Here is a 13,803-nt window from a genome sequence, read left to right as displayed (position 1 = left end):
TTCAGTTTCTTCCAGATTTCCTTCTAGCCTATGTTGCTTAGTTTTCCAGCTCGCATACTCGTACATTCCATGTACTGATGCCAGTTGGCCTGCATCGTCTTATGATGCAGATACAGGTACCCCGGATCAGCATCCTGCATGTCGTTGATCCAGCTGAGCACTCCAGAGTCAGTGGTGAGCCTCCTTGCATTCCGGAGGACTCAATTATTTTGTGTTCTTAGTTTTTGTTTTATTAGGATGTTGCGGGGTCTGTCCCAACATCCATCTCAGTATTTTAGAGGCTTCATAGACAGACAATCAGTCAGTTAGTTTTGAGTCTCTCATCTATGTATATATGTAAATATTCTATTTTGAGATTCGAGTTGCCTTTATGGCCATATTTTATAAGTTAAGTTGTTTTGTAATATTGCATTGCATTGAGTTATTCTGTTGGGTTAGGTTTCCGCTGAGTTAAGAAAGCCAGGCCAAGGGTTCTCTTGGGGCCAGAAATGGTCTCCGGGTGCCAGTCCCGCCCAGGGTGTAGGCTCGGGGCGTGACAAAGGAAGGACATTTTTTTTCCTAGTATACCCTCAATATATCCATTGAGTTACACTCTGTTTGGATCATTGTTATCCATTGTTTCATAATGTATTGTATTGTATTGTACTCTATTGTATTGTATTGTATGGTAGATACAATGTTTGGCTAGACTATAGTGTTTGTTGATGTTTAATAATATTTTTATTGTTTGGTTTGACTGTATCATATTGTATTGTAATTTTATAAATTTACTAAAATATCCTTAATTATTCTAGGGTAGGAGGTTTGACTAGAATTAAATAATATAGGGTAAAGGGTGAAAAAGTATTATGAAATATTATGCCAATATATAATTGGAAAAGAAATTAAATAACAATGGGAACACACCAAATCGGTTGCTCCATAAAATGAGAGTTTTCATTGTTACATAACAACGAAATTTAACAATACAATACAATACATTTTAAGTAACAATCAAAACAAATATTGTAGGTATGATAACAATACAATACAATACAATACATTATGAAACAATGGGTAACAATGTTAATGTCTTTGAGAAATATAATGAGTAAAAATATATTTGGGACCCTATCAATTAATAGGAATAGAATGAAAAATCACTATACTAAATTACTGATCATTGTTTTCGAAGCGCGCCAAGTCAATAATAAAAAGGGATGGAGGGAGTAATTTTTATTTGTATATTTTTCAACAAAATGCCCCTCCCACGTTTTATTGAATGAAACATGTCGATGACTGAAAAAGTTTTACTGTTTTTTTTTTAATTACAAAGTAGTAATGCAGCCAAAATTGTAGTGCAGATGGCTAAAAAGTGCCCCCTGATTGCATGAGAGATGATGCGCATTTTATTTTTTTTGGTTTTCCGCCAGGTGTTCGGTACCCATATTGAAATCTGCTAAATTTGGATTCGCGCCAGGAATTCCCAAACATTGGAGGTAAAGCGCTCCCTAACAAACGCGACTTCATACCCAAGGGGCTCAAATTTGAAACCTCATGGTTAAGAATGAAGGAGTACTTATCACTCCACCACAATCATTGTTGGTGATGATGTGCAAAGTTGACCCAAAGTAAAACTATAATATATAGACAACAAGGAGATAATTTATTCTTTTCAATAAAATGCGTCCCACTCAAACAATAATTTTAATTTATTTTGTACCACATGGTACTAAGTACTATTTATTAGTATAATAAGTACTAATATTCAAGGCTTCTAGAAATCATTTGGGGATTGCTGTAACACTATAAAAGGCCACTAGAATTACATAAATCAAATCATCCACCACCAATAACTAGCATTTTATTTTCCTTCATTCTTGCAGCTAATCAAATTAAATCAATGGAGATGAATTTAGTTTCATTTCTCCTCTTATTCTCATTCCTTTATATTATTTTTCGAAAATGGAGAAGAAGCCAAAAATAAAATTTGCCTCCAGGTCCATGGAGACTCCCACTCATTGGGAGTTTGCATCACTTAATTAGTGGACATAATCCACATCGTATTTTTAGAGATTTAGCTCGAAAATACGGCCTCGTAATGTACTTGGAACTTGGGGAAGTTCCTACCGTGATCATGTCATCACCTTCTACGTCCAAACAAGTTTTAAAAACTCATGATCTCGCCTTTGCTAGTAGGCCACAATTTACATCTATTGATATTGTCATGTACAATAATAAAGACATTGCGTTTGCAGAATATGGTGACTACTGGAAACAAATGCGCAAAATTTGCATAATGGAACTTCTAAGTGCCAAAATGGTCAAGTCATTTAGCTCAATTCGAAAGGATGAACTCTCGAGTGTCCTCTCATCAATTGATTCTGTTGGGGGTTCTAGTGAAGTGAACATGACATAAAAGATTGTCCGATTTACGAGCTCTGTGACATGTAGATTGGTGTTTGGAAAATTGTGTAGAGATCGTGATGAGTTGATAAATTTGATGAAAGATGCGTTGTTTTTTGTAGGGGGATTTGATGTAGGTGATTTCTTTCCATCGTGGAAATTACTTTACAAGATGAGTGGAGCAAAGTCGAAATTGGTAAAAATGCATCAAAACATTGATTCAGTTTTGGAGAGGATTGTTAATGAACATATTAAGAATCGAGCAACGGGGATCAAGGGAAATGGTGCCTATGGAGGTGAAGATTTGGTTGATGTTTTCCTAAGAATTAAAGAGAATGATCAACTTCAATTTCCAATCACCAATACCACATAAAAGCTGTGATTTTGGTAAAATAATTTCCCCCCATTTTCTCTTTATATTGTTTTAGATTATTTTTTTTGTTGTTATCATTAGATTGTTCCATTGTCTTATCTATTTATTTGGTGATGCGCGCAGGACATGTTTACTGCTGGGACTGAAACTTCATCCACCACTATTATTTGGGCATTGTCAGAATTGATGAAACACCCAAATGTTATGGCAAAGGCACAAAGCGAAGTGAGACAAGCCTTCAAAGAGAAAATTGATTTTGATGAAGAAGATCTTGATAACTTGCCATATCTAAAGTTAGTGATCAAAGAAACATTAAGGCTACATGCTCCAAGTATAGTCCATAGGGAATGTAGGGAAGAAACAATCATTGATGGATGTACAATACCTACTAAGGCCACAGTACTAGTCACTACATGGGCAATAGTAAGAGATCCTGAAGTTTGGGATGATCCTAAAAGTTTTATACCAGAGAGATTTAAAAATTCTACTATTGACTATTTGGGAAATAACTATGAGTATCTCCCGTTTGGTGCAGGAAAACGGATTTGTCTAGGAATGCAGTTTGGTTTAGCTAATGTTAAACAACCTCTAGCCCGGCTCCTCTACCACTTTGACTGGGGACTTCCATGTGGAACAAGTACTCCAAAAGATTTGGATATGAGCGAGAAAAGTGGATTAAGTGCAGCTAAAGAGAAAGATCTCTACTTAATTGCCAAAACAAATCAAAGTTTGGATGTCATGCTCTAAATGGTGAAAATGAGCAAAGAATAAAATTTTCTTCAACTTCTTTTAGTTTGGTGTTTTTTGGTCATTGAAGTTTATTTACACTGAAAGTGAGTAAAGAACATATTCCACAATTGGTTTTACAATTTTAGTTCTAAAGGTTATATTACCTTAGAATTTGTTCAATTGGAATTGTGTGTAATGTGTAATTCTACGATCACATTTTGTTTCTCTCTATTCGTCTTGTATTTTTGGTTTGACAGTTGAATTAAAAGTTAAACCTATTGGATTCTTGAATTCGAGTGAAGTAAATATACCTCTTAATTTTGTGATTAAGAGTAGATATAACTTCTCGTTAAATAAATAGTGTATGTATATAATCACCATTGTTTAACAAAGGGAAAATGCATAAGTACCCCCCAGCCTATGCCCGAAATCCCAGAGACACACCTAACATTTACTATTACCCCCCCAAGATAGTGCCACGTAGGCCAAAAAGGGGTAGAATATTACATATAAAATAAGTTCGGGGGGGTAATAGGACCTTAGTAAAGGTTAGGTGTGTCTCTGGGATTTCGGGCATAGGCTGGGGGGTACTTATGCATTTTCCCTTTAACAAATGATGCATAGTTACCTTTTCCGTTAACAAACCTATATTAACAAAATTAAAGAAAATTATTCTTAAACTGATTTATACAATATTTAAAATCTATTTATTATTATGCTGACTGGTTTTCCCTCCCTAAAATTATTCTCTTTAATTTGATTAGTAATCCTTTTTAAAATCTATTTATTATTATTATTATTATTATTAATGGAAAAGAAATTAAAATATATTGATTTTTCCGCCTTTAAATTATGCTCTTTATTTTGATAAACTTATTTCACAAATATCTTGTTTAAGAAATTTATTTAGGAAAATAAAAACGAAAAGAACAGGAAAACAGACGAGAAGAATAGTGTTGAAGGAAAAAACCTATAGTTAAATTTTGAAACAATTAGAAACTTTCATCTTTTAAATAACTTTGTGGATCCATTTTGGTGTAGGAAAGGAAATGGGAAAAGAAAGGTTTAATCCAAATTAAAATATACTGATTTTCCCTACCTTAAATTATGCTCTTTAATTTGATTAATAAATCATTTCACAAATATCTTGTTTAAGAAATTTATTTAGGAAAATAAAAACGAAAAGAACAGGAAAACAGACGAGAAGAATAGTGTTGAAGGAAAAAACCTATAGTTAAATTTTGAAACAATTAGAAACTTTCATCTTTTAAATAACTTTGTGGATCCATTTTGGTGTAGGAAAGGAAATGGGAAAAGAAAGGTTTAATCCAAATTAAAATATACTGATTTTCCCTACCTTAAATTATGCTCTTTAATTTGATTAATAAATCATTTCACAAATATCTTGTTTAAGAAATTTATTTAGGAAAATAAAAACGAAAAGAACAGGAAAACAGACGAGAAGAATAGTGTTGAAGGAAAAAACCTATAGTTATAGTGTAGAAGGAAACAAACCTATAGTTAAATTTTGAAATTATTAGAAACTTTCATCTTTTTAAGAAATTAAAATTTGAGAATCCATTTTGGTATAGGAATGGAAATGGGAAAAGAAAGGTTTAATCCAAATTAAAATAGGAACACAGTAACATCATCTATAAATTACTCTTCCTTAGTATGTACATTTACTATACTATACTACCAACAAATTGCACATTCAATATATGGCGGAATTATTGTGGAAGAGAGGCACAACTCTTGGTCAAGGTGGATTTGGTGTTGTCTCATTAGCTTCTACGTCTAACGCACTATTTCATGGCGTTACTCTTCCCTCTCTTATTGCTGTCAAGTCTTGCAACTACAGTGATTCTCAATCGTTGAAAGAAGAAGAGGAATTTCTCGGTATGTTCAAACACTCTCCTTGCATTATTCGCAGTTTCGGAGCTAATCTCTCATTCGAAGATGAAGTCATCATTTACAACTTATTGCTGGAGTATGCATCAGGAGGAAGCCTTGCCAATCGTCTTCGCAATTGCAATTCACTGCCCGAGTTTGAAGTTAAAAAACACACAAAGAATGTTCTTTTAGGCCTCAGTTGCATTCACACTAATGGAATTATTCACTGCGACATCAAGCCTGACAATATTCTCCTGGTGGGCACAGAAGAAACTGCCAAGATTGCTGATTTCGGGCTTTCCATGACTTTTGAACAGGCCGTCAAAGAAAAACAGGAACTGATGATCAGGGGAACAAAAAGGTATATGGCACCTGAATTGGTGCTTAACTATGACTATGGCCCACACGTTGATATTTGGGCTCTTGGTTGCACTGTCTATGAGCTTATTACAGGGATACCGCTGTGGGACGGAGATGATGATCATGTGTTGCACCAAATCACGTTTGAGAAACCTAAGTTTCAGAATTCAAAGTTGTCAAAGGAAGCCAAAGATTTTCTGAAGAGATGTCTTGTGAAGAATCCCAGTTCGCGTTGGACTGCCGATGTGCTCTTGAACCATCCTTTTCTGCAGAATTCGTCCATAGTACTAGTTAACACAGCAAAGACAAGGAAGAAGAAAAGTGGTTCAAAGTCCCTTCTACACAAACCAATCCGGAAGATAACGTTCAAGTTCGGCAATCATAAATTCGTGAGACAATTGCCAGATCTGAAGGAAGTAGAGAACGAAACTTGTGGAAGGGTACTGGGTACTGACAAATAGATAGATCAATAATAAAAAAATGATTTGTAATATATGTAAAGAAGTACGTGGTGTGGACTTGATCCCTCTATAGGATTTATTTTGGAGTATGTAGGCAGCGTGTGACGAAGATATCCTCACGTGCAACCCCTTATTAGTTTAATAATAAAAAAGTTGTATAAATGATCAACATTCGTTATAAAGAAAGAAGAGTTACTATATTTGTTTTCTGGCCTTAGTAAATTGGTTGTCCAGTTCTATTCTTTATTAGAGTATTCATTAGTGTTAAATGCTAGTCCAATTTCAAACTGCAGCTCTGTGATCTGAAATATATAAAAAGGGTCTTTAATTCCTTACTATTGTGAATTTTGCTTTTCAGTATCTGTTTATTTGTCGTTGTTGATAAAGTAATCAAATATGAGTTCTGAGATATTCGTAAGCATGTTTTTGCATCTCCATTTGAGAACCCCTCCAGGTAAAGTGATTTCAATCAAAATACAAACATTCATAAAAATGAATATCAGCATTAATTCATTGTAAAAGCAGAAAGGGGGAACTCCTTTATCAAGATATGTAATGATTCCATGCGGTACCGTTAACTATGATAATAAACATTAACTATAATAATAAACATTTCAGTTGGGGAACTCCTTTATCAAGATATGTAATGATTCCATGCGGTACCGTTAACTATGATAATAAACATTTCAGTTCTAGTGATACCTGTTAATTTGCAAGTGTTGAAGATAGTGAAAGGCCGCGCCATACCAACTGAGTTGTTTTAAACAACTTGTTTCATTCTGAATTCACATACTGACTATAAATCTATTAGGAATTCAAGCGATCAACGATTAAAGAACTCACTAGTCACATATATTGACCGTAAATATAATAGTTGATTTGTGTTTGTGACAGTTAGTATGAGGAGTCTAACACTAGAGTCGGATGATATAACCAAAAGATATGTCAGATAGACGATGCACACATCAAGATAGACAGAAGTAGCTAGCCGGACTAAAACAGACTAAAGAAGAGAACTGAATGAAGAAAACTCGTTGTGAACAGATGTACAACCATGATTAAAGATCTCCATTTAAACCTCATTCTGATAACCCGCCATCTCAACCTTATTGTCTATACAAACATCTTCCCCCCCTATCATGTCTATCTACATATCAATCACTTTGTTGCGGTAAAATAATCCCCACAGGAAGTGCTCACTGTTCCATCCTGCAAGAACATTCACAAGGTGAGATGCAGCTCCAGAATTATTAGATAATTTTCTTCTTTTTTAAGTCTGCACCCAAGAAGAGTACCTTCTTGTGGTGGTCTTACATATGAGTGTTGTGTATATTTGTATGCAGACAGTATTTAGTATAACAATGAAGCATAGGTATAATAGCCAGGTAAACGTTTGTACTAGGGATAATCACAATGAAAAGCTTCAAGCTTAGAGTTCGAGCATGACAATAAAATTCTCACGAGTCGAGATAACACTCCCCAAAACCAATAGTACTTGACAGGTAAAACACTGTTTCTAAATTGGTGATAAAAGAGAGGGAAAAGCACAACAGATGTGTCATATTAATAAAGAAACCATAGATCAATCATAATATGGAAAAGCACAACAGATCAGCCAAACTAATAAAGAAACTATAGATTTCTTACCGAGAAGATTAATCATAATAGCAAACTCAACTTCTCAAAACAGATATAACAACTCGCCTTTGTTTATTAAACTAACAAGGGGCTGCACGTGCGTTCATATTCGTCGCACTCTCCCTATGCACCCCAATACAAAGCCTAAAGAGGGATCAAGCCCACATGTACTTCTTTACAAATCAATTTTCTATTATGGATCTATCTATTGTCAGTACCAGAGTTCAAATCTTGAATAGAATAGTTCTTTTGTATTGAGTCATTTCTCAAAGGAGACATGCACATCAATATATAACTACTACTAAGTTATAATACATGGAAGGAACTAATTGCTAGCTATTTAGCCCAGAATCAAGGGCTTAATATAAGCTTCCTATTTTACAAAGATTACAGAATCAAGCCTAAAATATATCTACATCCAGTACCCTTTCACAAGTTTCATTCCTTATCTTTGCTGTGTTGGCTATTTTGGATGAATTCTGCAGAAAAGGATGGTTCAAGAGCATGTCCGCAGTCCAATGCAAGCTGGGATTCTTCCCAAGACATTTTTTTCAGAAAATCTTGAACTTCCTACGACAACTTTGAATTCTTAAACTTTGGTTTCTCAAACCCGATTTTGTACAACACATGATCATCATGTTCATCCCAGAGCGGTGTCTCCATAATCAGCTCATAGATTATCCCAAGTTAGTTGATACAAGACGTATATCAACCCAATTTTAACAATACGAGAGAAGCTAAAACATACAAGTCCAACAGTTGAATTATTAATAAAGATAAAGTGGAATAACAATGTGAAAGCAAAATTATCTCCCAAGAACTAGTGTTACATTGTCATGAGCAAAACTAAAAAGACAACAAATTCACAAACTAAATTGCAGGTAACATCAGTAACAGTTTCTGTTAAAGCCATTTCTGTCAAAGCCATTTCTGAAAGTAGTTGTCGAGACAACAATGTCAAGTGTTCCCACATTTTCTCCAACTATCATGTCTATCTCCATATCAATCACTTTGTTGCTGCCCCTTTCGACAGCAAAATAGTCCCCACAGGAAGTGCTCGTTGTTTCATCCTACAAGAACATTCACAACGCATTTATACTCAAAGGATAAGATAATTGATCTAGTCTCTCATGAGAATCAGAGAATGTACTATCAGTACTCTATTGCTTGGCCTGATGACACAACACATTTATACTCAAATGAAACCAAACAAGTATCCCCACTTTAAAAAGGTATAATCTTCTGAATACATAGCTAAATGTATTACCTAAAAAATTCAATGAAAATCAGAAAAGAATATAGAGATTATCGACATACTTTGAGAATCATTGCACAGGGCTGTGGATGCAAGTAAGCAACTCAACATCATTTATAAGTGTTCTCATAACCAAATCTTTGCTATGCATGAACTCCGCCAGAGCAATATATCTCTCAGACCTACATATAATAGGAAATGAAAATCAATTTCTAGTAAAAACATTCCTGGGCAAGGGGGCACTTCTACTTTTCAACCCTTACCCCATTACGGATAGATATATAAAGCAAACTGACCTTTCTTTCTCAGTTGCAAAAAAATACAGTCCTATGTCTTCTTTACATGATTGTTGAATAGACTTTACAAGATATCCCCATGGGGAACAAGTTCAAATTTAAGAGTATCAGGCAAAAGACCTGAGAACTCATACACCTTACATCTAACTATGAAAGGAGGTTGGGCCTAGTTACAACTATTGAGCATCCCAGGTACAAATTCCAAAGTACCTAAGATGTCAAAACTTCTCCTGAAATGTAAAAGAGGAAGAGAGATTAGATTAACTATCATCTAACTAAGCAATACACATTGAGATTTTCATTATGTCATATATTCTTCAGTGCCCTACTCATTATTGTAGTGATACAAATGGCGTCCATACCAACTTGCATGTACCCCAACTAATTCACTGGGCTACTTGTCCATCCCATAAGCACATATTGACAAGGTAATGCTACCTTGTAAGGCTAGATCAGATGGGCGCACCAATTGTTGTAGCTGGGATTCAAACCTAGAATGTCCAAGTTGTTACTCTTATGCCTTAACCACAAAGCCATCTCCTCAAGGACTAACATTATGTTGTTGACAAAATGCATTATATATGTTTTCGTACTTATCAATAGGGAAATTACAAAGAATAGGTTAATCAGTCAGCTAACTACTAGCAAAGATGGGCCATCCAAAAACAAACATGAGCTGAATTTGAATTAGTAATAATTGTACACGATGAAGGGCACGTACATCCGGGAAGGAACTAGATTAGGATCACATGGTTGTGTCATAGATGAATTCATCATTCAACTCTCATTCACGTAATTGGGACTCCTTGTAGAATCACCCGGACCTAAAAAAATAGGCTACATCAATTGGATAGAAGTATAGAAGTAAATAAATTTTTCTATGAAAGCTTTACAGATATTGATGTAACGAAAATCATTTTGAAAGATAATATCAACTCTAGATATCTCAACATCTAAAAAAAACTATTTAGAGTATATGCTAGAAAATGAAATTTCTGAAGAATAAAGGTATAAGAAGAGGACAAATCAAATCAAGTAATGAATACAAAAGATGGTGGTGAACACTTAACCTTTAGATAATTGTACTATTTTTTTGCTATGTTTAGTGTTTTTGGCAATTTGAAGATTCTGAGGTTTTGTATATCTTGTCGATTCCGAAGGCCGCTGCACTGTGCTCTTCCCAAGAAAAGAGTTTGAAATTTGAGCTCTAGGCTTGCTAAAAATCCCTAGAGTCACGTTTGCCATGGATTTGGTTGACACAACTGTAACATCCCGCCTTAGAAATATCTAAAAATAGAAAGAACTAATTTGGAAAGAGCAAAAATCTGAAATTTTGCAAGTTAAGCAGAAGTTATGAGTTTTGGATCAACTTCAAACAATCATAACTTTTAGTACATGATGAGTTAGATGTCCCATAAGATATAAAATGAAATTTCTTGGAATCCTCTTTCCAACGCCACCAAGTTTGCTAAATTTCGAGCTCATATGAGGGAGATATGCCTATTTGAAATTTGTCTGTCCTGATAAGGAAAATTACTCGAATTAGTGAGGGGTATTTTGGTCTTTTCCTTACCCAACCAGATTAATTCGATTTTTGGTATTATTTTGGGGTCAAATATGATTGGGATCAGTTTCACAAATCCCATATACGCTTAGGCTTTTAAGGAGAGTTCAAGGAAAAGAAGAAAGGAGAAAAGTCAAGCGTTCATCAAGTTTTCTTGCAAATCGAGGATCGTTTCACCAAGGGTTTGATTTCTAAGAGGTATGTGAGTTCTCATAGTGTTGGGTTCATTCACCCACACTCCAATCATGTTAATTTCAGTACAATTTCATTCTTGGAATCGAAGAAGTTGAGTTCTTGATAAGAGTTCTTGAAGTTCATTCGTAAATCTTGATTTATGGGATTGTTGATGAGTTCTTGAGATAAGTTTTAGTGTTTTGAGTGTAGTTTTGAGTGGATTATTGTATGCATAGTGTTGGGTATTCGAATCTAAGTGATTGGGGAAGAAACCATTCGATTCTAGGTATATTGGGGTTAGAAAATAAAGGAGAAAATTTGTCAGATGATCTGGGGAAAAGGGTGGCGCGATGCGCCCCAGATGCGCCGGCAGGTCTGGTGTGGTGCACCAGCATTGCGCCAAAATGCAGTCTCTGAAGTTTAGGGTCTGGCGCCACGCGCCAGCAATGCGCCAGGGCCACCTCCCCCCGCCCCCTCATTTTCCGTCGTTTGCTCCGTTTAAGTTCTTCTAAAATATACCTTTACCCCCTACTGATTCTAATCACTCTAAACTACTTCTAAACATCTAGAAATCATAACCTTGAATTCATAATTCAAAATCAAGGTAGAGCTAAGAGTCAAGTCTTGAGAGTGTTTCCGAATCATTTTAATAAGTCTTTTACAATCGTTTTAAACTTGTTTTAAGACTTGAGCATTTAAGTTAGATAAAGAGTAGAGTTTAGTTCATTTTCTTCAAAATGATATATGGGAACTAAGTATTCCCAAGAGTAAATGTTTTCACATTTAAGATAAGAGAGAAACACCGATTTCCAAAAGAGTTTTTGAACAATTTTGAGTACCATCTCTTTTAAGAGAAAGCTTTTGAGTAATAATCTCAAACGAGAGAAGAATTTATGTTTTTAAACATATAAGCTAGTTACATTTTGGGAGTAGTATTGAACACCGATATGGGGACGAGTTCAGATAACTCAAAGTCCTCATAAACCATGTAGCCAATATGGGTAGAAAAGGGTCATACTTTTTAGATGATTCCTTAATACTTTTAGCATAGACTAGTGGATCCACTTAGTAGTAGGTTCTATACCCCGAGAAAGTATAGGACGGCTCCGACAGCGTGGGTTAGACGTTGTATCATCACATAGCTCATAGTGATGGTTGTCAGTTAGAGAAACTCCCACAGAGATATTTTGTATTTTCATATACAAACAGAGTTTATTTTGTATCCTTGCATACAAACTAAGTATATTGCGTTTTTACATACATTGAGTTATTATCGACTGTTTTAAAATTTTTTATTTATACTGCATGCTTTACTACTGTTCTATATTGAAATGAGTTTAGTATCCCTGAGTTGAGTTGAGATGAGGTAAGTGTTTCTTTCAGATCCAGTTCAAGCTTATGTCTTGTTTAGATTTCCCCTCACATGCTAGTACATTCCATATACTGACGCCATTTGGCCTGCATCTTTTATGATGCATATACAGGTAACCAGGATTAGCATCCAATGTTTCATTGATCCAGTGAGTTCCATAGTTATTTGGTGAGCCTCCTTGCTTCCGGAGGATCCTTTTATTATGCTTTATCATTCCAGCTTTGTTAGGATGATCGGGGGTCTTGTCCCGACATCCCTCATAGTATTAGAGGCTTCATAGATAGATAGACAGTAATTCATGAGTCTTTCATTTCCAGTTATTTATGTTGATACTTGAGTTGCCTCTTTGGCTAGTTGAATGTTTATTTCTAAAAATATTCCAAGTTTATCTTTTGAGACTTTTGAGTTAAATCTTTCATTTGAGTTTATTGTATTATGAGTAAGTCTTCCGCTAAGAGGTAGGCCAGGCCAAGGGTTCGCTTGGGGCTAGCAATGGTTCTCGAGTGCCAGTCGCGTCTAGGGTGTACGCTCGGGGAGTGACAACAACTCTTGAGGAGACAATATTTATCAGCGGAGATCCATATTTCTTGATGCTTGCAAGTGCTTCTTCAACAGGTAGATATCTCATTTTCCCAGTCCTTACTTTCTTTTCCCGGTTAATATGATGTCCACGAGGAAACTTACTATGTTTCTTTGGTTTCACAGTACTCTGACAAATCTTCTTAGAGGCATGAAACTTGGATCCTTCAAAATGCACATTTTCTAGTCCATGTGATGAAGACATTATCCCTTTGCCAATATCACATTCTTCACAACACCCATCCACTGGTGCATCAACATAATAGCCCAGCATGCAATATTTGAAAGGAAGAGAAAAGCAGGATTTTTTTAAAAAAACAGGAAGAAGACTATGTATGCAGAAAAGATACAAGCAGTATTTATGAGAATTTAATCTCACAACATGCAAAAAAATTCCGAAAAAGGAAAGCAAAGTTGATAATCTAACTAGCAATTTCCTTCCAGAGGTAAAAAGATCAACTTCTCTCTTAGAAATGTCAAGTCAACCAAAAAAGAAGGGGATTGGTATTGGGACAATGTTAGAGGTTTACAAAGAACATAAGTGATGAAGCAAGTATGGATCAGAGAGTCATGATTTTCAGCTTTCCTAACTGATTGTCCACCTTTTCATGCTAAAAAGAGAGAGAAATGGAGACAGAGAACTTACCGATGCACGTCAACATTGCTACACTGATAACAAGTCATAATTGCTTTTCAAAACCTGTATCACCACAAATTTCACAAA

General features: G+C 35.2%; 1 protein-coding gene and 1 pseudogene across 1 annotated transcript; both read left to right on the top strand.

Annotated features, from left to right (window-relative positions):
* The first annotated feature begins 1,841 nt into the window (after window positions 1-1,841).
* LOC102591249 (cytochrome P450 71D7-like) lies at window positions 1,842-3,505 on the top strand (annotated as a pseudogene).
* Window positions 3,506-5,208: 1,703 nt separating this feature from the next.
* Window positions 5,209-8,432, top strand: LOC102598191 (mitogen-activated protein kinase kinase kinase 2-like). Its single transcript, XM_006353658.1, has 2 exons — window positions 5,209-6,180; window positions 8,325-8,432. Exons 1-2 carry the CDS (start codon window positions 5,209-5,211, stop codon window positions 8,430-8,432), a joined length of 1,080 nt encoding a protein of 359 aa, XP_006353720.1.
* Window positions 8,433-13,803: the final 5,371 nt, after the last annotated feature.

The sequence above is a fragment of the Solanum tuberosum genome, unplaced genomic scaffold, assembly GCF_000226075.1.
Source record: "Solanum tuberosum cultivar DM 1-3 516 R44 unplaced genomic scaffold, SolTub_3.0 scf00158, whole genome shotgun sequence".
Lineage (NCBI taxonomy): Eukaryota > Viridiplantae > Streptophyta > Magnoliopsida > Solanales > Solanaceae > Solanum > Solanum tuberosum.
Note: the sequence above shows the minus strand (reverse complement) of the source record. Positions and strands in the feature narration are given on the sequence as shown.

What these genes read in the sequence shown, in the direction of transcription:
- LOC102598191 (XM_006353658.1), top strand. Translation starts at nt 5,209, where the DNA reads ATGGCGGAATTATTGTGGAAGAGAGGCACAACTCTTGGTCAAGGTGGA. An exon ending in AGAACGAAACTTGTGGAAGG is followed by an intron (nt 6,181 to 8,324) that starts GTACTGGGTACT and finishes TGAATTCTGCAG; the next exon opens with AAAAGGATGGTTCAAGAGCA.